Source organism: Brassica napus, chromosome C5 (assembly GCF_020379485.1).
Source record: "Brassica napus cultivar Da-Ae chromosome C5, Da-Ae, whole genome shotgun sequence".
Taxonomy (NCBI): domain Eukaryota; kingdom Viridiplantae; phylum Streptophyta; class Magnoliopsida; order Brassicales; family Brassicaceae; genus Brassica; species Brassica napus.
In genome coordinates, this window is record NC_063448.1 from 1,101,147 (window position 1) to 1,124,296 (window position 23,150).

At 36.2% G+C, this 23,150-nt stretch overlaps 5 protein-coding genes across 10 annotated transcripts; 3 read left to right on the plus strand and 2 right to left on the minus strand.

Moving 5' to 3' along the window:
* The first annotated feature begins 28 nt into the window (after nucleotides 1–28).
* On the plus strand, nucleotides 29–1,280 carry LOC106401683 (photosystem II repair protein PSB27-H1, chloroplastic). The gene has a single exon (XM_013842241.3). It carries the CDS (start codon nucleotides 572–574, stop codon nucleotides 1,097–1,099), a length of 528 nt encoding a protein of 175 aa, XP_013697695.2. The 5' UTR covers nucleotides 29–571; the 3' UTR covers nucleotides 1,100–1,280.
* Nucleotides 1,281–8,523: 7,243 nt separating this feature from the next.
* LOC106401878 lies at nucleotides 8,524–10,322 on the plus strand. Its single transcript, XM_013842489.3, has 5 exons — nucleotides 8,524–8,769; nucleotides 8,845–9,059; nucleotides 9,153–9,318; nucleotides 9,394–9,571; nucleotides 9,778–10,322. The coding sequence occupies exons 1-5, from the start codon at nucleotides 8,677–8,679 to the stop codon at nucleotides 10,026–10,028; spliced, it is 903 nt and encodes a 300-aa protein (XP_013697943.2). The 5' UTR covers nucleotides 8,524–8,676; the 3' UTR covers nucleotides 10,029–10,322.
* On the minus strand, nucleotides 10,053–14,272 carry LOC106401141 (ELMO domain-containing protein A). 4 transcript variants are annotated; one of them, XM_022703236.2, is made up of 11 exons: nucleotides 14,037–14,259; nucleotides 13,082–13,214; nucleotides 12,901–12,981; nucleotides 12,624–12,741; nucleotides 12,474–12,542; nucleotides 12,245–12,360; nucleotides 12,104–12,158; nucleotides 11,877–12,000; nucleotides 11,722–11,769; nucleotides 11,528–11,622; nucleotides 10,053–11,417 (listed from the first exon to the last, which is right to left on the minus strand). In XM_022703236.2, exons 3-11 carry the CDS (start codon nucleotides 12,969–12,971, stop codon nucleotides 11,316–11,318), a joined length of 798 nt encoding a protein of 265 aa, XP_022558957.1. In that variant the 5' UTR covers nucleotides 12,972–12,981; nucleotides 13,082–13,214; nucleotides 14,037–14,259; the 3' UTR covers nucleotides 10,053–11,315. The 4 variants fall into 4 exon arrangements, with proteins under 4 accessions (XP_022558957.1, XP_022558959.1, XP_022558960.1 ...); XM_022703238.2 differs by lacking the exon at nucleotides 14,037–14,259 and adding an exon at nucleotides 13,346–13,912; XM_022703239.2 differs by lacking the exon at nucleotides 13,082–13,214 and having other exon boundaries at nucleotides 14,037–14,272.
* A 194-nt stretch (nucleotides 14,273–14,466) lies between these two features.
* Nucleotides 14,467–16,454, plus strand: LOC106401140 (protochlorophyllide reductase C, chloroplastic). Of its 2 annotated transcripts, none has more exons than XM_013841594.3 (5): nucleotides 14,467–14,640; nucleotides 14,730–14,828; nucleotides 14,913–15,441; nucleotides 15,760–16,115; nucleotides 16,201–16,454. In XM_013841594.3, the coding sequence occupies exons 1-5, from the start codon at nucleotides 14,584–14,586 to the stop codon at nucleotides 16,354–16,356; spliced, it is 1,197 nt and encodes a 398-aa protein (XP_013697048.2). In that variant the 5' UTR covers nucleotides 14,467–14,583; the 3' UTR covers nucleotides 16,357–16,454. The 2 variants fall into 2 exon arrangements, with proteins under 2 accessions (XP_013697048.2, XP_013697047.2); XM_013841593.3 differs by having other exon boundaries at nucleotides 14,469–14,640; nucleotides 14,907–15,441.
* A 2,206-nt stretch (nucleotides 16,455–18,660) lies between these two features.
* On the minus strand, nucleotides 18,661–20,936 carry LOC106423017 (MATH domain and coiled-coil domain-containing protein At2g42465-like). 2 transcript variants are annotated; one of them, XM_048757705.1, is made up of 5 exons: nucleotides 20,799–20,936; nucleotides 19,950–20,079; nucleotides 19,707–19,867; nucleotides 19,394–19,596; nucleotides 18,661–19,302 (listed from the first exon to the last, which is right to left on the minus strand). In XM_048757705.1, exons 2-5 carry the CDS (start codon nucleotides 20,039–20,041, stop codon nucleotides 18,850–18,852), a joined length of 909 nt encoding a protein of 302 aa, XP_048613662.1. In that variant the 5' UTR covers nucleotides 20,042–20,079; nucleotides 20,799–20,936; the 3' UTR covers nucleotides 18,661–18,849. The 2 variants fall into 2 exon arrangements, with proteins under 2 accessions (XP_048613662.1, XP_048613663.1); XM_048757706.1 differs by having other exon boundaries at nucleotides 19,950–20,041; nucleotides 20,799–20,935.
* Between the last annotated feature and the right edge of the window lie 2,214 nt (nucleotides 20,937–23,150).

A 23,150-nucleotide genomic window follows, 5' to 3' on the forward strand; every position in this document is an offset into this window, starting at 1 on the left:
CCAGTTGCCTTACCTTTCGCGTATTTTCTCTTTTCACACCTGTCTAATTGAATACACTCTTTATTATAAAAGCTCTTTTATCTTTTTATTCCAAAGTTTCTTGTTATTATATTATTTTTCATTAGAAAGTTTATGATAATCAACTTTGAAAAAGAGTGAGTCACAAAAGTTCATCATCCCATGTGTATGACAGCAATAGAAATTATAGAATATCACGTGATTTGTGGGTCTAAGTTAATCCTTCAATTGCATTATAAAAGAGTCTATCCATGCAAATGAGAGTCGATCACTCATCGGGTGGGGTTAGAATAATGGGCCTCCATTATTTTATTTAAACATATGGGCCTTTGTTGACAAAAGAGGCCCAAAGACCTTGACCTGGCAGTGGGACCACAGAAGATCTAGAACAGAGAGACTCCATTGCTGGACTTGGATCTTCCATATCTCTCATCATCCAATCTGGATAAGAAGATAAGGACACGCGTCAAACATCCAGCACTCCCAAGAGACGTTTTTACAAAACACACAAAACTCTTGTTCACTCTCTTACACCTTTCCCCGAGTTCCGACAATGGCTTCAGCATCAGCGACAGCCACTCTTCTCAAGCCCACTCCTCTTCCACCCCATAAACCGATCATCACCGCCTCCGTATCTCCTCCTCTCCCTCCTCCACGTCGCCACAACCTCCTCCGCCGAGATTTGCTCTCCTTATCCGCCGCATCGACGCTACTTCTAACGCAATCTCTCCCGTTTCTAGCTCCGTCGCCGGCATCCGCCGCCGAGGACGAAGAGTACGTGAAAGATACGTCGGCGGTGATCTCCAAAGTTCGGACGACGCTCTCGATGGAGAGGACAGATCCGAATGTGGCGGATGCGGTGGCGGAGCTGAGAGAAGTGTCGAACTCGTGGGTTGCTAAGTACAGGAAGGAGAAAGCTCTTCTCGGGAAAGCGTCGTTCAGGGATATTTACTCGGCGTTGAATGCTGTGTCTGGACATTATGTGAGTTTTGGTCCGACGGCTCCGATCCCGGCGAAGAGGAAGGCGAGGATTCTTGAAGAGATGGAGACTGCTGAGAAAGCTCTCTCTAGAGGAAGATAAATTTACAGTGAGACCTAACCATTTCTTCTTCTTCTTCTCCAGTTCCTTGTCGATGAAGTTTTCTTTTTACCTTTAAATGCTTATATGAGAAGAGAAACTTGAAATTGCTCGTTTGTTTTTGTAAAATACTTCATGATAATTTACTTAATTATCATTTACAATAACGAATTCCATTTTCTAATTAAAGTGCATATACTCTTAGTGTGTGAGCACATTCTCATTGACAGTTCTTGATTTCTGGAATTTATCACCAAGATTAACTAACATGTTAGCTTTTTGAAGAACTGCAAAGACAAAATGGATCGTTAAACTAGTGTTAACTCTAAGTTTGGTCCAACATTTTACTTATGGGTCATAACTGAAAAGATCGACTAAAGTTACGTTCTGTACAAGATATAACTCTCCGTGGTAAGTATATAGAGGATTTCACATTGGAGTGTGTAACTTAATTTGAGGGAAGTGTAACTTACATTTTGTATATGCCCAAATCTCCCAAAGGCCGAAATTAGTAGACTTTCATTAGTTACTTATCAAGGAAAAGGTCGAGTTTATGAAAGCCTCTTCTATGGCCCATCTGCAAAGCCCAAAAAGTGCGTGGTTTGGTAGTTTTAGTATTTAAGTGACCACAGGTCCACAACTACCCAAAGCATACGAACATCTCACGTGTAGGTCTACATGTGAAATCAACTACCACATGTCTCGTATTTATTTTATTTAAAATCTTGTATCCATAGTATATTACTCAGTTTGGATTAGATTTGGTTCGAGTCATAGTCACTGTAGCTGTTCGCTAAGTTCAACGTAGTTAATAGCAACACGTGTAAGTGCATGCATTCTAAATTTCTAATACTAGTACTGATTAATGACCTTTCCAAGACGTTAAAGCTAATTAGTGTAAAATAATGACGGTGGTGGTGGATGGCTGCTGTATAACCCACTACGCCTAATTTATGTACCTGGGTCAATAAGTAATTAATAATCTTGCATCACGTTTTTCCTCCTTGTCAACGATATTTAATAATTTGGGTACAAATGCAGGTGGATATTTAATTTCTTCCATACGGTGGGAGTGTATTATATTTTATTTTTTTTGTCACTAAGGAGTATATTATTTTGTTTACCATAATATTTAATCTTTCGTTTTTACGTCTGATTTACCAAAAGCTGCTAGAACTATATGCTTTCGTCCAAGTTATTTGAAAAGAAACCATCAGTTATACTTTTCTTAAACAGCCTTTTCTAAGCCATGTACCGCACTATTTTTGGGGTTAAAACGTATTGACAATGAAGTAGCATAATAAAAAAAAAATGAAGTAGCATAATAAAAAAAATGAAGTAGCATAATAAAAAAAATGAAGTAGCATAACTGGACTTTATATACTACTACTGTATATAGTAGCAACAAATGCACGTGAAGACAATGAGATGTAGCGAGTGGTGGACGATGAAAGTCTGTTAAACAAATAACTCTTTGACTATTTTGCGCGTTACCTTTTTCTATGTCTCCTCTGATCAATCTTTAAAACATCCAGACTCCAGAGAAGATAAAACTGCAAACTATATTAAAAGAAAAAAAAAAGCATTTTGAGAGACGATCTCCAGCAAAGCAAACGTTTTTTTTTTCTCTTTGTACCAGCGTTCAGAAACTTTTTTTCTATTTTCCCCCTCATTTTCTGGCTTTACCTTCTCTTTTTTTTATCTTTCACCTTCTCCGAGTAACTTTTTCTCTTATTCAGCATAAGAGATATCGACGCGTGGCTCCAAATGTTTCACGAGAGAATCACACGGGAAAAATGAAAAAATAAAATAAAAATAAGAAACAATATTCGACATTGCTTACACACACACATTGTCGTCTAGATTGCGATCGTCCTTGTTAGAAATTGAAGAACATAGTGAAGAACAAGAGAGAGAGATATGTTTAATCTAGAAAGTAGAGAGAGATAGAGTAAATAAGGAGAATCTTATTTGCTTGATTGATTTGCTTATGGGAACATCCCATATATATAAGGGTTACAAGTATGGCAAATGGTAGATGAGATATGATAAACTAATAATCCATTGTTTTGAGACTTTAATCCACCATACATGTTTGTCCCTTGTAGTGGCATCTCCATTGTCTTGAGACCTTAACCCACCATGCATGCTTGTCCCTTGTAGTGGCATCTCCATTGTCTTGAGACCTTAACCAACCATGCATGCTTGTCCCTTGTAGTGGTATCTCCATTGTCTTGAGACCTTAACCAACCATCTTGTTTCTTATTGCTTCATCTTTACACTCCCCCTCAAGCTTGACCATAGGGACTGGTCAAACTTGGAAACCATGAAGCATTCCCTCATTAAAACCTTTAGCTTGGAAAAACCTCATGGGATAAAAACCAAGCCAAGGAAAAAGAGTAGAACACTTCATGGCTAAGAGGATTAGTGTGATGAAAAATCTACGAGTCCTAACTTGGAATGTATGAACTCGCAAACCTTGGTGCTTGCAGCCTTGGTAAAGATGTCAGCTAGTTGATCCTCACTTCTTGTGTAGCAGGGTAAGATGATCCTTTGTTCCACTGCTTGCCTAACTTTATGACAATCCACCTCAATGTGTTTAGTCCTCTCATGGAACACACTGTTGGAAGCTATGTGTATTGCTGCTTGATTATCACAATGCATGGTGATTGGAGTTGATGTCTCTATACCCAAGTCTCGAAGTAGGTTTCTGATCCAAATCAACTCACTAGTGAGCTTCCTCATTGCCCTATATTCAGCTTCAGCACTTGAGCATGACACTATCTTCTGTTTCTTGCTCTTCCAAGTGACAAGATTGCCTCCAATAAATGTACAATAGCCGGTAGTGGATCTCCTATCCACTCTGTCTCCTGCCCAATCAGCATCACAATACCCAACTATCTCTGTATTTTTGTTGCATCCCATCCACACTCCTTGCCCTGGCGCCTCTCTTAGGTATCTTAGGATCCTTTCAACCATGTTCCAATGGTGTATCTTGGGAGCTTGCATATTCTGGCTTACTTGGTTAACTGCAAAGCATACATCAGGCCTGGTGATGGTGAGGTATATCAGCTTTCCTACAATTCTTCTATAGTGTTTAACGTCAGTATAGGGCTTGTCTTCAATCTCCCCCTCACGCAGCACCTTATACCCATCTTCTAGTGGAGTCTTGGCTACTTTCGCTCCAAGATTTCCTGCCTCATTCAAAAGATCAAGTGTGTACTTCCTTTGAGATAAGAAAAGCCCCTCTTTAGAGCGGCATATTTCTATCCCTAGAAAGTACTTTAGCTCACCCAAATCTTTAATATCAAAAGTAGACTTAAGAAAGACTTTGGTTGAGATAATACCTTCCTTGTCACTTCCTGTGATGATAATATCATCTACATAAATAAGAATCACCACAATTCCTTGCTTGCTTGTGAGTGTGAAGAGTGTATGATCAGCTTCTGACTTTACAAACCCTCTTCCATTGAGAGTTGTACTCAGTTTGTGGTACCAAGCCCTTGGTGACTGTTTTAACCCATATATTGCTTTCTTCAACCTTAGGACATTCCCTGGCTTGACCATGTCTTCCATACCCGGAGGTGGCCTCATGTAAACCTCATCCTCCAGCTCTCCTTGAAGAAAAGCATTTTTGACATCCATCTGCCATAAATCCCATTCCAAGTTCACTGCCAATGAGAGTAGAATTCTTATGGTGTGGAGTTTAGCTACTGGTGCAAATGTATCCAGATAGTCTTCTCCATAGACTTGGGTGTATCCTCTTGCAACTAGCCTTGTTTTCTTTCTTTCTGGTTTCCCATTGGCAAGGTACTTGATGGTGAAGAGTAGACGGCTTGTAACAGCTTTCTTTCCTTTGGGGAGCTCAGTTTCATACCAAGTATCATTCTTGATCATGGCACCAACTTCATCCCCAACTGACGCTCTCCACTCTTCATGCTTCATGGCTTCTTCATAAGTCTTTGGTACATACTCTTGATCTAGGTTGCTGATGAAGACTACATGCTCTTCAGATAGTCTCGCAAAAGAACATGTTGCTTGGATAGGATGAGCTACTGCATTGTTGTTGAAGTATACTTTGGTGTCCATCCACTGAGATGGTTTCTTCACCCTTGTACTCCTCCTTAATGGTTGAACTTCTTGTTGCATTCCATCTTGATCATTAACAACTTCTTCTTGGATAGCTTCTTCTTGGATAGCTTCCTCGTGGATAGCTTCGTCATGGATATCTTCTTCAGGGATAGCTTCCTCATGGATAACTTGCAAATTAGGTTGGTTTCCCCCCTCATGATCAGGATGGACTGCTTCTTCAATTGATGTAGCTTCATCCACAACTGGAGGTATATGTGAAGTGCTCGGTACGCCACTTGTTTGAGGCTGGCTGATGCCTAGGTTTTCCAGAATGATTCTCAAGTTGTTTGCCCTATCTGAAGATCCTTGTGAGAGATCCTGAAGGCTTTCCCAACTCTTCTCATCATAGTATCCCTTTGATTCCACAAACTTAACATCCCTTGAGACCATAACCCTTCTTGATTCAGGTATGTAGCACTTGTACCCCTTCTGCGCATGAGTATATCCTATGAACATGCCTTTGACACTCTTGGCTTCAAGCTTGTTTCTCTGTTCCCTGGTATCAAGACATAGCACACACACCCAAAAACACGCAAGTGATCAATTGGAGGTTTTATTTTGTTTAATACCTGAAAGGGAGAGTTATCTTGGAGGACTTTGGTGGGGATCCTGTTGATCAAATAACATGCTGAGACCACAGCATCTCCCCAGAACCGCTTTGGAACATTGGTATGAAACATCATGCTCCTTGCAACCTCCATAAGATGGCGATTCTTCCTTTCAGCAACTCCATTTTGTTGTGGTGTGTATGGGCAACTTGTTTGATGGATTATGCCATGATTTGCTAAGTGATGTTTGAAAGCAGTGCTTGTATATTCTCCGCCATTATCAGACCTAAAAATTTTGATCTTGGAATTGAAATGGTTAGATACATAGTTTTGGAAGTTAATAAAATCTTCTAAAACTCTATCTTTAATTTGAATCAAGGTGAGCCATGTATATTTTGATTTTTCATCTATGAATGTAACAAAATATTTATGGTTCTCCCTAGACATACAAGGTGCTGTCCAAACATCAGAGTGCACAAGATCAAAGCAATTTTCATAAATAGTCTTAGAATTAGGGAAAACAGATCTCTGATGTTTACCAAGAATACAAGCCTCACAACTTCCACTCTTTAAAGATAGATTAGGTAACATCAGTCCTAAGGCACGATAATGAGGATGACCTAATCTAGCATGCCATAAAACATCACTAGCTAACACAGAAGCAGAATTGAAAGCACAAGATAAATTTGAAAGCTTGGTGTTTTCAAGCAAGTAAAGCTCTCCCTTGCTCACACCCTTTCCCAGCATCTTCCTGGTCTTAATATCCTGAAAGCACACATCATTAGGACTGAAAATAACATTGCAATTTAGATCATTGGTTGCTCTCTTAACAGATAATAAGTTGGATGTGAAAGTAGGCATATAAAAAGCTTGAGACTCCTTATCAAACAGTTTCAAGTTTCCTACTCCTTCAATTGGAATTCTATCACCATTAGCAATCACTACACTCCCTAGAGCAGGTTTAACATCACTAATCAGTCTAGCATCCCTAATCATATGATGAGAAGCTCCCGAATCGATGATCAAAGGTCTAGTAGTATGTGAAGCACTGTGAATAGAATTTAAAGCATTGACACTGATGTTACCAGAGTTTGCATTGATAGCTTTGATAAGGGCTTCAATGTCTGACTTGCGGATGAAGGCATCATCAGGGGATGGCTGGGACATGGCATGGGATGTGGATCCACCAGTGTGGGTGGTTGAGATCATAGCTCTTCCATCTTCTCCTATGCGCATGGAGCCTGGTACTGTGGTTTCATGAGCTCTTGCTTCATGTGCTTTGGTCTGGTTGTATCTGTTGGTTGAAGCAGGTCTGAGGTGAGGATGGAGGATCCAACAATTGGTTTTGGAGTGGCCTAGATTCTTGCAGTGCTCACAAGTCACAGACTTGTCTCCTCCTCTTCTTGGTTTGAAGTGTGCTTTGTTGACTGAAGCACTCTCCATCTTCTCAGCTTTGTTTGCCATAGACAGTTCCCCTTTTCCACCAAAGAGACCATCTGAGCCTAGCTCCTTCCGAAGTTGAGCACACACATCATCATAGCTTGGAAGCTCTTTAGCTCTCAATATGTGTTTAAGTACATCATTGAAGCTTGGGTTGAGTGTGAGAAGTAATCCAAAGACCTTGTCTTGCTCACGCCTCTCTTCTAGTGTACTAGGATCAGTGGTACTTGGTCTCAGCATCTCAAGTTCAGACCACAGCTGGCTGTACTTCCCAAGGTGCTTGGTGAAGTCCATCTCCTCTTGCTGTAAGTTGTTGATTGCCCTCTTAACCTCAAAAATTCTGGTGAGGTTTGAAGTGTTGCCATATACCTTGTGTAAGGTATCCCATAGTTTCTTTGCAGTCTCACAATGTGAGTAAGACTCCATGATAGGAGTATCAATTGAGCCTTGCAAGATAGACAGCACCATGAGATCCTCTTGACCCCATTTGCCTTCATCTACCACTACAACCTCCTTGCCATCTTCTCCTTGGGTGATTTGTCTTGGGGCCTCACTTGTGGTGATGTGCTCCCATAGACCTCTTCCTCCAAGAGCTGTCCTGGTCAATCTCGACCAGGTAATGTAGTTAGGACCTTTCAGGATGACTGGAATCCTAACTAGCTTGTGCTGCTCCATCTTTGCTTGCTATTGTCTAGCGGGTAAAAAATAAAAAATTTGCCAAGGAGAAATTTGAATTTCCGAGGCTAGGCAAGAGAGAAAACAAGGGAAGCCAAGATATGTTCTCTAGAAATGAAGAAAGTAAACCAAACAAGTGAAAGAGTAAGGTGAATAGAGTAAATTTGCGGAAGCAGTTTGGTGTTCAAGAGCTTGGATGCTCTGATACCATGTTAGAAATTGAAGAACATAGTGAAGAACAAGAGAGAGAGATATGTTTAATCTAGAAAGTAGAGAGAGATAGAGTAAATAAGGAGAATCTTATTTGCTTGATTGATTTGCTTATGGGAACATCCCATATATATAAGGGTTACAAGTATGGCAAATGGTAGATGAGATATGATAAACTAATAATCCATTGTTTTGAGACTTTAATCCATCATACATGTTTGTCCCTTGTAGTGGCATCTCCATTGTCTTGAGACCTTAACCCACCATGCATGCTTGTCCCTTGTAGTGGCATCTCCATTGTCTTGAGACCTTAACCAACCATGCATGCTTGTCCCTTGTAGTGGTATCTCCATTGTCTTGAGACCTTAACCAACCGTCTTGTTTCTTATTGCTTCATCTTTACATCGTCCTGTCCTTCTCCGGTCATTTTAAGAAGAAAAAAAAGATAATCGATTTTCTCTTCCATTCCTTTTCTTTTAATTTTATGTCTGTCCCCTTAAAAATATCCAGCCTTCATAACGTCAAAGCTCAAAATCCTCTCTCTCTCTCTCTGTTTCTCAATTTCTCTGGAGAATCATGGTGAATGCCAAAGGGTCAACCAAAAAATCGAATCTTGATCGGTTCCTCCATTGCACAACACCCTTAGTCCCTCCCCAATCTCTCCCAAAGGTTTGTCCTTTTTTTGAGAAACGTTTCGATCCTCAAACGTCAATCTACCTCATTGATTTGTTGTTAATTTTGCAGGCGGAGATTAGAAAACTAAATCGATTGTGGCATCCTTGGGACAGAGAAAAGGTAGAGTTTTTCAGGCTTAGTGATCTATGGGATTGCTACGACGAATGGAGCGCGTACGGAGCTAGCGTCCCCATTCATCTCGCCAACGGCGAATCTCTCGTTCAATACTACGTTCCTTACCTCTCCGCCATCCAGATTTTCACCTCTCATTCCTCCTTGATCAGGTTTTTGAAAAAAAAGTTGGAATCTTTATTTACTTTGAAATCCTGTCTTTTTTTTTTTATTGAATCTTGGTGTTTTGGTTTGTTGTTAATTAGGGAAGAATCTGAAGATGGGGAAAGCTATCCCTTTAGTGACTCAGGTAGCGATGAGAGTGTCTCCGGGGAAGATGGGGTCTTGCATCTGAATGATCGTTTGGGTTACCTTTATCTCCAGTACTTTGAGAGATCAGCTCCTTATACTAGAGTCCCTCTCATGGATAAGGTTAAAAAACAAAAAAAAACAAAACCTTGTTTCCATCTAATGAGAGCTAGGTTTTGACACTGATTTTGATTACAGATCAATGAGTTGGCTCAGAGATATCCGGGTTTGATGTCGTTGAGAAGCGTAGATCTTTCTCCAGCCAGCTGGATGTCTGTTGCTTGGTACCCTATTTATCATATACCAATGGGAAGAACCATTAAAGACTTGTCCACTTGTTTCCTCACTTACCACACTCTTTCTTCTTCTTTCCAAGGTATGCACACACTCTCTTTAGTAATCCAAGGGTCGGATTTTAGATTTTGGGGGGTTTGAAACATTTCTTAAGAACTTTCGTTAAAAAAAAAAAATTCAAAATTTCGGGGTCCAAGGCGAATGTTTCAGTGGTCTATGTCCAGATCCGGCCCTGCATTTAATTCAAATCACAATAGGGGGGTTTAATGCTTAGCAATGATACTGCAGATATGGAGCCGGAAGAGAACGGAGGGGAGAAAGAGAGGATGAGAAAGGAAGGGGAAGACATAACTCTCCTCCCATTTGGGATGGCTACTTACAAGATGCAAGGCGATGTCTGGCTTTCGCACGACCACGATGACCAGGAGAGATTGGCTTCGCTTTGTAGCGTTGCGGATTCGTGGCTAAAACAGCTTAGGGTCCAACATCATGACTTCAACTACTTCTGCACCATGTCGATGACTAGTCCTCGTGGCTAAAAACAAACCCGGTTTCCATGTTTGTTTGTTTGTCTGCTCATTGTCATCGTAAAAGTCCCACCGTTTCTTTGTTTATGGAACCGCTGGCGTTTTCTAAAAAGAGTGATCTGGCTTTTGTAGCGTTTTGGTTAGGATATAGCGTTTTAAGACACCTAACCTTTTGAGAAAAGTGTATGTCGGTATATAGAGTTTGTTGTCTTGTTGAAACAGAGTAATCGTTGTTACTTGTTGCGTGTTGAAACAGAGTAAATGCTTTCTTGTAAGTTTATATTACATCATCCTTCACTTGAAACTTTTTTTGTGCCTCAGCACCGTTACTGAAGTAGTAATCATGTCTAACAGTTTTTTTTCTTTAATTTAAAAAATAAATTTGGAGAAACTTATTACGTACTACTTGTAAACGAATCATTACGTACACTATATTATCAAAATTACTTTAAAAAGAATAAAACGTCCACCTCCAAGAAATAGACATTTCGAATTGTATACTAATCGTGGGAATGTGGTTGTAACTGGTAAGGAATCTTATCCTTCACGTTAGGTTTTAAAGTGGGGATCCCTTCTGTTTTGTCATATGTAGAGGATAAGATCAAAATTCCAACTCCAATTTAAACGTAAAGAACATTATCTTATTTTTTAATATTCATTTGGGAATATACAATAGGTCATACATCAGACCGACTTTTCAACGTAACGTTAGGATGGAAAAAAATTAATGTCGACGCGGACAATACTGGTCGGTAGAGTGAAGATCTTTACTCCTGTAGACGAATGATAAAGAGTTTTGATTATTTGAAGTACAGAAGTCAAAGATTCCACGTTAACTTCTTAGTTTCCTTCCACACTATCATCATCATCAATGTTAGAACAGAACGATGATGGATATGCATCATTGGAGGGGTGATTGGTAGTTGATCTAGGTGCTGTACACGGTCATATTTATTTCCACGGCACCAAATTCAAAGAAATCAAGCTTTAATTTTTTTTTTTGAAACCATAACTTTTAAAAGTGCTCTGCAGAGCCAAATATCCAAAGCAAATTTTTAGTGTTTTCCATAAAATTCTACAGCAATAAAATTTAAAGCCACAACAAAAAATCTATAGATTTTTTTCAACAGCAAAAAATTTTAAAGCTACGGCCATTACCAATCGGATCCATTATCTTTCAATTTCAATCTTTTTTATTTTATTTTATTTTTGGTTCATTGATTATCGTTTCTTTTCATTCATAAATCCAGTTAATGTACACATAAATCTAAATAGAAGAAAAGAAAGTAAAAGAAAACTCTATTGGAACAAGAGATTATAAGCAGGGAGATCTTGAATCCGATGAGTATCGTCCAAAGAAAGCTCTCTCTCTAGCTGATTCCGAGTCGCCTGTAATACTTCCTGATAAATACAATCACATTATTATATGTACACATGCATCAGTCTTCAAGAATAATCATCAGGTGTTATCAAAAAGACAGAGAGAGAGTAGAGATTAACTATAGACATACATTGAATTCCATGTAAGAAGCGTGCATCGCAAGCCACTGAGCATCCATCATCGCGAAAGCTATACAATATAGTACATCGAATGCATTCTCGTCTTCTGTAATTTTTTGTTGTTGTTGGATATGGTTATTGATTATTCAACGATTATCATACACTAACTAGAAGAAATAAGTTTGTATTGAATATATATGTTTACCTTCTAAGAGTTTGAGAAAATTCATTCCTGGAAGACATTTCGGCTTTGCTGCGTAACAATAAATCAATCATTTTAAAGTTCTTCAATCAAAACTGTTATACGTATGGACATGAAAGATGGAGTTACACATGCATGGACTGCATGGACGTACGTACGAGTGTTTTGTAAATCGAGCATTTGGATCAGCATGAAGGAGATGTTGATTCCAGCCACTGCAAAAGGGTACTCCCACTTTGCCCTGTCGCCTCTTTGTTTCAGTAATAGTCTCCGGAAACAAACCTTCACATTTTTTCACATGTATAAACACATTTTCATATACATATTCATGTGATAAGATAAAGCCATAGCAATATATATATGAACATGTTTATTAAGTAATTACCGGATATGTTCTTGCGGAAAATAGCAAATTCTCTAGAGCAATAAATCCACAACCCCTTCAAACAAAATGTTAAACAACACACGATTTAACCCCTAAGTAATTTCCCTTAAGATTATGTTAATAAATATACCACAACGTTACCTGAAATCGGTAGATGGATTGGGACCTTGCCATCCCATATCTTTCCATTGTTCTGTTACTAAGCCTGTGAGATTAATGTTCGGAAATGATGCATTCCACAATGCTTTAAGTGATTCCTGTCGCCATTAACAAAGCTAAACATTTCACAAGATGATTAAAGCATAAACAATATCCCTCCATGTTGTTTAGTTGCCGTTAAACATCTCAAGAATATGGTCAATTAACTTACCTGATGGTCAATACGTGTCTCTTCAAAAGGTACAAGCAAACGATCTTGCAGCTTTTGAAGTCTTTCCTCCTATGATTAATTACAAAATCGAGAAATGTTACAAACTATTCTGATGTATTAACTCTTATGCGAAGGCATATGAAACTTAACCTGAAGAGGAGACAAAGTGTAGTCGATTGACTTGTCTTGACGTCTACTGGAGCGTGTAAAGAGCCCTCCTATCCACGATCTTGTTCCAACCATAGGCGTAGCTACAACCACCGGTTCACTGAAACATTTTTACACATAATGAGCTGATGGATCTTATCATTGCATAACTAATAAACTAATCACTCAAACACTTAGACAAAATGTGCTATCATTATAACCCTGTGGTCTCTAGCAAAATATACTTTTAAAACATATACTTAGCCAGTTGAGTTATTACGTGAGCGGAACTACTTGACCGCTGACATCTCGGTTCTTTGTTCCCTTTTTGTCGCCTTTCCCACGCTTCATCCTCCTCTACCTGCACAAATATCCAGACACATGTTTTGTGATTGACATTAGCAGAGCACATTAATTAAAACTTGGGAAGACAGAAAATTTGACTGATCTCAGTCACTTACAAGATTGTATGATGTCTTTGATTTGATGAAATAATAATAATGTTACATTACATTATATATGAAGAAAATAAGGAAGAGGTGATATCTTGGTGAAGAGACAAACGAGAAGGAAAGTATTGCCTATATATGCTTCCTGAACGTCATGAGAGGGGCACAAATGTTTAAAGAAAAGAAGATTAACAAAACAAGACTTTTAAACCAAGATAACAAAATTTATCACAAAACCAAAAGTAAATGCATGTAGAAAAAGAATTTAGGTATTACCCTAAATCCAAATTAAAGAGTCATCAAAACAGAGATTAGTGTGAGAATAACGAATAAAAGTAATTGGTTTTGCCAAAACAAAAAAATTGGAATGAAAAATCTAGGTTATGCAAAGTTGAATGGAAAAAAAAGCTTAGACTTCTCTGAAGAAACTTGTAAAAAACAGGTGGGTGGAGATATATATACAGAGGTAAGTTGATCACAGGTAGGTTTTAGTATTTTTTTTGGTTGCGTACAGGTCAGAGTTTGTAAAATAGTTATATTTTTGTGATTATTTAACACGTTTAGCTAAGCTAGACAGAATTGTAGGTTGTTGTACATATGTTTGTAAGTTTTTTTACTTTCTTAATTTTGGTTAATTTTTTAAAAAAAAGGAACAAGATAAAATCAAAAGTGTAATGAACGATTAATTAGTCATTCATGTTCCATTTTCAAAAAATTCAACTATTCATCATCATTTACATTTTCACTTAGTCAAAATTTTGGTATTATAAAAAGGTCTCTAGAAGGTGTAACTAACACAATAGCGCAATCAAAGGGGTTTTCTTATCATTACTTGTTATGTAAAGTTTGGGACTGTACAATGCTTGAAAACATCATTAGCAAACAATGATATTAAGATCAAATTTCAACGTTTTACAAAAAAAAATCGATATGATTGATTAAAATGTCAAGAGGGGAAACAATATACCTGTTATTGACTTGGGAATGGAGGAGGAAGAGATGGTATAGACACGGTGACGATGAACAAGGAAGAAGAGAGAGAAGAAGAAAGAAAAAAATACAAGAAGAAAGAAAATAAAATTAGAAACAAAAATGAAATTCGTCATTATAATTTTGCAACTTTTAGAAATTCTAAGAGGATGAAGAAAGTTGTGATCCAGAAGTGTTTTTTCTCTCTTTTTCGTTTCCTCTCGCCTATCTCTCCATCGACCGTTAAGTTGCCGCCTTCTTCTCCCTTCCACCAAATTAATTCTCGGCACATTTGGACCGTCCAGATCATTTACTATCAACCTAATCAACGGTGTTCAGCTCAGTTAGTTAACCAATAAGAAAATCGTTTTTTTTTTAATCAAGCCCATCTTAAAGCCCATCACGAAGAATCCAAACTAGTGATCTGAGTGGTTACACGTGTCACTAACCCAATACTACCTTATCTTTTTGTCTCCCCCCCTCAAATCGAACAACGTAGAAGACAGACACTGAACTCTCGCAACTTCAGTCAGTTCCGTACAGAAATGGCTCTTCAGGCTGCATATTCTCTTCTTCCTTCTACCGTCTCAATCCGCAAAGAGGTATTATTATGTTTTCACATTCACCAGTTTTGATTCTGAATACATAAATTCGAGAGTTTTGAGCTCAATGCCAATGGTTGATCTTGCAGGGTAAGTTCAGTGCTTCTCTAAAGGAGACGACTTTAACTGGTGTTTCATTCTCCAATCATCTTAAAGCCGATAAAATCTCCACCCTCTTAACCTTCAAGGTAAAAAAAATCAATTAACTCTCAAAAAAAAAAAAAAAACAGAGCAATGTCCTGAGTTTATACTCTGTTTCGTTTCAGGAACAGAGAAGACAAAGTCCGCGTTTCTCCACCGTTACTCGCGCACAGACCGTTGCAACTCCTCCGGCTAACGAAGCCTCGCCGGAGCAAAAGAAGACGCAGAGAAAAGGCACCGCAGTGATCACCGGAGCTTCCTCCGGTCTCGGTTTAGCCACGGCCAAGGCTTTAGCAGAGACAGGGGAATGGCACGTGGTCATGGCGTGCAGGAACTTTCTCAAAGCCGAGAAAGCGGCGAAATCCGTGGGGATGTCTAAGGAAGACTACACGGTGATGCATCTCGATCTCGCCTCGCTAGAAAGCGTGAAGCAGTTTGTTGATAGTTTCCGGAGAACAGAACGGCCGCTGGATGTTCTTGTCTGCAACGCAGCGGTTTACCAGCCGACTGCTAAAGAACCTTCTTTCACAGCCGAAGGGTTTGAGATAAGCGTTGGGACTAACCATTTAGGACATTTTCTTCTCTCGAGGTTGCTTCTTGATGACTTGAAGAAATCTGATTATCCATCAAAACGTATGATCATCGTAGGATCTATAACAGGTAAATAAAATGGTTTCTCCTTTCAGACAATGAGGTGTTGATTGTTTAAACTATTTTTTGGTTTTAGTTTTTAAATTTTGGTTTTAGACTTTCAGATTTTGGTTTTTGATTTTAATTTTCAGATTTTGGTTTTTAGTGTTTAGATTTAGATTTTTTTTTGGTTTTGCTGTATTTTTTTAGTTTTCTTAATAACCAGTGAATTATTTTAAAATAATACAAAATATAGTAATAAAAAATTAAGAAGTTACCATTAATATTTATCAAAATATAATGATTGTTATTTAAAAAATAAAAAAAAATACATTAATGTTGTTGCAGGAAACACAAATACTTTGGCTGGGAATGTACCGCCAAAGGCGAACCTTGGAGACCTAAGAGGCTTAGCATCAGGGCTTAACGGGCAAAACAGTTCGATGATAGATGGAGGAGAGTATGATGGAGCCAAAGCATACAAAGACAGCAAAGTGTGCAATATGCTGACAATGCAGGAGCTTCACAGACGTTACCACGAGGAAACTGGTGTCACGTTTGCTTCGCTTTACCCTGGTTGCATCGCTACGACGGGGTTGTTCAGAGAACACGTACCTCTGTTCAGGCTTCTGTTTCCGCCTTTTCAGAAGTATATCATCAAAGGTTACGTATCTGAGGAGGAAGCTGGAAAAAGACTAGCACAGGTCAGGTTTTGTTAATTGGATTGAGTTCATATTAAGTAAAAGATGTAGACAGGTTCTTGATTGATACTGTGGATTTGGGGTGTAGGTTGTGAGTGATCCGAGCCTGGGAAAGTCAGGGGTGTATTGGAGCTGGAATAACAACTCGTCTTCGTTTGAGAATCAGCTTTCGAAAGAAGCAAGTGATGCTGAGAAGGCAAAGAAACTGTGGGAGGTTAGCGAGAAGCTTGTTGGCTTGGCCTGATGCAAATGCATGCATTTTAGATTATACTTTTTTTGTGATATGTAATAAAGTGGAGAAGACTGAAGTTTAACAGACTCAATTACTAGAGAATTTGAATCCATGAACAGTGAACACATACACTTGAGACCATGATATAAATCAACAAGATATTTCTAAATCAAATCCTGATATTAAATTATAATGATTTAATATGTACTATAGTCTAAAAGCATCTACAATGGTACTGTTCTCACTATTGTTCTCAAGATTAAAAATATAAAAAAATTGCAAAAGCAAAAGAGAGGAAGAGAACATGCTCTTGTATGAGAACATGTTCTTGTATTGTTTCTACACTTGTCACACAATGAATGTAGAAGATTAATCTTATGAGACACATATTCTCTTGTTAATAATTTGTATTTTTTGTAATATTAAAATTTATTTTAAGAGATGGTGAGAGTACCACCATTGTGGATCCTCTAATTTAACATCGTTACTGTTAAAAATGATGACAACGACAAAATAAATTTAGGATGAGAACATGGATTAACGTGACAAATCATAAATACACTAGTTAAAATGATCAAATTTGCAACGCATGTATAGTAATAGTATGTACACTAATATTTATGGGCTATTTTTGTATAGTGGCAATTACATAGATAACATGAAATGCAGAGTTCCATGGGGTAAGGGTTAGGGCTTGACATTGAGATGAATCAATTCAAAATCTCAAATTACGGTACTAAAACTAAAAGTATTGTCTAATAACTATTTTTCTTCTCAAAAATAACCTTTGGTTTTTAGTTTACACGTTGCCCCATATAAAATAATTAATATCTAGTTTTAATATTCTAGCCTCGTTTATTTATAAGTGTTGATGTACTGTTTTAATACAGCATTAGAAAATTAACTTTAAATATTCTTATTATTCAATATATTCATTTTCTAAATGATGTTAAATATGATTAATTACAAAGAAAAAAGTGACAAATGCTAGCTGCAAATAATGAATTTTAGTAAATTTTATAGCAGAAGAGAGTGATCGATTTCGAGTAAGAGGTTGTACAATGGCTGTACAAGACTATATAGAATCCATTTTTCCGAGATAACAGTCGCGAGAACATAATAGCTGAGAGAAGAAAGAGACTATCTTTTTATTGGCATGAGTCATAAATACACTAGTTAAAATGATCAAATTTGCAACACATGTATAATAGTACGTACACTAATATTTAATGGCTCTTTTTGTATAGTGGCAATTACGTAGATAACATGAAATGCAGAGTTCCCTAGGGTAAGGGAATAGAGCTTGACGATGGATCAATTCAAAATCTCAAATTACCGTATTGAAACTAAAAGTATTGTCTAATAACCCTTTTTCTTCTCAAAAATAACCCTTAGTTTTTAGTTTACAAGTTGCCCCATATAAAATAATTAATATATAGTTTTAATATTCTAGCCTCATTTATTTATAAGTGTTGTTGTACTATTTTAATACAGCGTTAGAAAATTAACTTTAAGTATTCTTATTATTCAATATTATTCATTTTCTAAATGATGTAAAAAATGATTAGTTACAAAGAAAAAAGTGACAAATGCTAGCTGCAAATAATGAATTTTAGTAAATTTTAAATGGCGGAAGATAGTGATCGATTTCGAGTAAGAGGTTGTACAATGACTATACAAGACTATATAGAATCCATTTTTTCGGAGATAACAGTAGCGAGAACATAATAGCCGAGAGAAGAAAGAGACTATCTTTTTATTGCCATGAGTCATGAAGGTCAGATTTCAAAACCCTAATAACAATCAAGTTCCTACTTCTGCCAATGTTGAAACCAAAGCTTAGGGAGAGTTTATGAAGGAAACAAATAGTTTTATTCAGTGGATACTATCCGCCGTGTTTCTCTTCATACCGACTATCTCGTTTGCTAAGTTGTTGGTGGCTATGAGGTCTCAACCTGTTCCTTCTACACTAATTACCGATCTTTTTACAGGTAGAAAAAACTACTTTATAAGGATATTTTTGCCTTTGATATTATTGTATGATGGGTTTTACTTGGATGCAAGAGCTTTTAGGAACAAAAGCTTGAAAATTTATTTTCAAGTCATCAGCCTCATCATAGGTGTAGGAGCTACCTTTGTAGTTTTATTCTTTCTTGATGATGAAAGATGGAAATACACATTTGGAGCCTATTGCAGTCTTCAAAATTTTAGATTCACTTTTTGATTTTAGATTTTGTCCTTTATTTATTTATTTTCTTACATTATTTTTCCCCTTTATTATTATTATTATTATTATTATTAAACTGAATGATAAAATATCATTACAAAAATTCTTTCAAAATTATTATATTCTTTTGACAAAAAACTGTTACATATTCTATTACTAGCTTCATAAGAGCTCAAACATATAATCATCCTCAATGTTAATGGGATCATAATGCATTGACCAATTATTTTTATTTAGATGGAAACGCCTCAAAGCTATATCTATAAGACATAGATCAGCTAGGATTTTGAGAATGAGAAGCAAGAGAGAAAGAATTTTTTAATAAGAAAATCTATAAACTGAAACGAAGAAACTTTGGCAGCAGCAGCAGATTTAATCTTCACATTCTCCAGTTCAACTATGAGATCCAACAAAGACAATTCCACATTCTTGACCTGTTCCTTGAGTTGTTGGACAGAAGATCCATCAGAATGTGATGCTTTCTTCCACTCCAAGGAAACCTCCTCAAGCTTTGAATTTAACCAGTCGAGCTTGAAGCCTGCTTCAGTCAGTGCAGTCAAATCTCTTTGAGCATTGCTTAGTTCAGTCGCAGACAAGCTCTGTGGAGACTTGCTCAGTGTCTCGACGAGGCCAAGGAGATACATATACTTTGTTTGGAACCATTGGTTCTCCGGTTTGAAATCTACTACAAAGTATGGGTCCTGTGAGACAATATTGGCCACTGAAAAAGCCTGCCAATGAGAACAAACAGAAAACAGAGAGTGTGTTATTATAATAATTGGATTCAAATCCACCACACTAATGGGAGTCTCGTTAACTTACTTGAGAAGCAATGATTTGGAAACCATTAAAATCTATAATATCATTCTCGGTTGATTTTCCTTGATGAACAAGTTCAACTACTTTGATGTAGACTTCAACGGTTACTTTGTTCTTTTCCAGGAACCCTAGCTCGGTAAGAGGCAACGTCTTCTGGCAACCCCAGTTTGGGACCTCAGCGCAGAACAAATGGCACTTGCTTTCATCTGTAAAGATAAAAGAAAAAAAAATCAATATATATACATATATCAACTTGTGTTCTTCGTCATTCAAATACACAAGAGTACGTGGGACATATAATAATCAAGTTGATTACTTGGTGATCTGTATAGAACTTGGCCGGATTGATTCGATAAAACGAAGCAATAAATAGCTCTCCTTTTCCATCCACGTCTCAATGATTTAGGATTCACAACGTGTAGGAACAGAGACAAGTGATCAGAGCAACGGTATCCCTTGGGATACACCTTAACCAACCTAAGAAGAAAGAAAAAAAACCTTTTAGTTCTGAAAATCAAATATCAAAAAAAAAAAACTAGAGGTGATTCTTTTTATTTACCATTCGCAGCCACCACTTGAGAAATTATCGGACTTTACCACATTGTTCTTCTTCGAAAAGTCATCTATCTCCAAACTCAATGCCTTCTCCATCTGCTAAAATATTGATCGGAGGCTTTTTTTTCCGATTTCTTGTATGTTTTCAATTCATGCATTAGACTTCATTATTTATATATATATAAATGAGGCGGCAACAAAACTTTACAGCATATATACATCAAACTTACTTATTCCTTTTTTATCATATATCTCAAAATTCATATATATATATATATATTGAAAATTATCTAGAAAAACTAATTAATTATTAAAAGAAATTAATTTAGGAAACGAAACAAGAATTCGTATCAAAACTCCAGTTCAATTCAGGAATAAACAGAGTAAAGAGGAGGCATAGATTCCAAAACTCTATAAACAGTATGGAGGCAGAATTGGTCCAGCTACGTGAGCATGCACTGAGAGCTCGGAAGCAGATATCAGACTTTGGAAGAGGAAAGATGATCGTTTTGCTCCTAAACGGACTCGGACGTAAACTGGCAGGGCAAGCCCGTTTTAACATCCCTACGGTCATCAGACTCGGCAACTCGCTCTAGTAGTTTTTATCCAGAGACGCCTTGGTTTAAAGGAGGTATATGGTTTTCAACAGCCACTCCTAAACTTTCTTTAATTACTTGGATTGCAGCACACAATTGACGAGATAAGAGTTTCCAAATGGTTCCAAGGAGCTAACGCCAGAGAAGTATGGAAGATAGATGGACTTACACAAATCTATGTTTCTAGGTATAAGGATTCAAAACAAAGGGAATCTGAAAGCAACAATCACTTAAGAGACAGGAAGGGGATGACTTACCTATGATGACGTCGGATCTCAAAACCACACCACCAGCTCTTCACTTGGAAATTTTGACTTTAGAATTTAAGAGAGTTTGTTTTTCTTCTTCTTCTTCTTCTGCTCGGATGGAAAGTGAAAAGTGAACGGCGTTAAAATCTAAGTCGAAAGAAATATTAAGAGCATGATTAATAGGAGGTTCTTGCGACGGCGTTCTTAGTGGAATATAAGAATCCGTCTCTTAACTTTTAAGTAAAAAAACATGATTAATCCGGACTATTGATCTGGGGTTCTTAACTCATGATTTGACATTTTTTTGTTTTTTGTTTTTTTACACTTTTCGGCTAAGAACCGGCTCTTATATCTCTTATTTAAAAGCCGGTTTTTAATTTTTTTTAGTTAAAAGGTAAAAAACGGTTTTTAACCGAAGCTAAGAATTCCACCCTAAAAATCCGGATTAATCACGGTCTAAGAACCCACCCTAAGAACCTCTCGTTAGACATGCTCTTATCTTGAGTTTTCTCTCGATCAATCTCGACCATCCGATAGATTCTTATAAAGTAATTTTAACCGTTGAATTTAAGGGTTCTTTTTTTCTTTTTTTCTTTATTCTGTAAAAAAGGTTGCTCACGTAAACTCTGAACTCTGTAGCCATATGATTTTAGATTTTGTCCTTTATTATTATTTTACATCATTTTTTTTCCTTTATTATAAAATTGAATGATAAAAATATCATTACAGAAATCACATTCAAACTATTACATATTCGTTTGACAAAAAAACCTATTACATATTCTGTTATAACAGTTAATACAGCCTAGTCAATCTCACGTATATTAAAAGAGAAGCATTACAACATATTTTTGTAGGCACATGTTATCACCACAATCATTCTTAGAATCCTTAGAAAAATATGTTAGTCCATATAAATATATAATAAGCTTTTTATTAAACTAACCATAAATTAATCATAAATGTTTTTCATTGTTTCTTTACATAAAAATCACAGAATTAACTAATGTGGCTAAAATATATACGACAATTAATGATTTTGAATAATAAAGATTTGATAAAAATAGTCTATTCTCTATCATTTTTAAAAAATTTAACTTATTAAAATAAATTAAACAACCACATTAACTATATAATAAAAATTTAGATTTTTTCGTATATGTTATATTTTGAATTTTAAAAAACGTATATAAATGACCAAAGTTATTAAAAATCTCACATTGAAAATTTTGTGATCCATGGTTTAAAATATATGTTATAACAAGATACAAATGATTACGAAATTACATAAGTAGTCAGTCTCATTTAATAAATATTATATATATGTATATTAATATTTTTTAAAATAAATTATATACCATATAAAATACATAAATATTTTAATTTCGAATTTGCTTTGAAATTTTTTGATAAACATTTTGAACAATTATTGACAACTTAATATTTAGATTTTAAAATTTGCATTGAATGTTTTTAAAATTATAATTACTAAAACTATTAAACATCCCACAAATTTTTATTGTTATCATTGATTTAAAATTTGTGTTATAAAGAAATACAAACGATCAAAAATAATATGAGTATAAAATATTTTTTAACATATGTCAATATTAAAAAAGTACTATATATCTATGTTAATATCATTTAAACTTAATTTTATAACATATAAAATAGAAAAGTGTTTGTCTGGATTAATAAAATTTATTTAAGTATTTGTACCAATTTAGTTATATATGTAATAGTTACTAAATTTTTAATTATTCTATATATATATATATATATATTATTTCATAATATGTATATATAATACTTAAAAAAAATTATATATATAATATTCATCCCGCGCAAGACGCAGATCTTAACCTAGTCATCGATTATTTGTAGAAGTTTAACTCACAAATAGGCTATCAATCTATTACATTTCTTGTGAAACTGATTTTTTTTGTAATGTGAAACCAGTGTTTGATGTTTTAGTGTGAAAACAAATAAATTACCAATGGTTTATTGATGCTCCCTTTTCGTTAGGAATAAAAAGAATCCTTTGTTAATTAGGGATAAAGCTATGTATTTTAAAATTTGGCTACTTTTATCATCAGTGATCGATACAACTGAGGATCAGTCATGGGTGAATTAAAGAGAGAGATATCATGAGGTGTATTGCGATTTTTCACCTAGGGGATGGTTCGAGTTTTATGACTACATTAGACGGTCGTTAGTTCAACTGTAAATAACTCTTGTCATTGTGTTAGAGGTTTCTGGTTTCAAATGACTGTTAGGCCTAGAGGATTATGAACTTTGGCCCTAAACCTTTTGGTATTTAAAAAAACGTTTTATGACTACAAACTCAACATTGTCTACTTT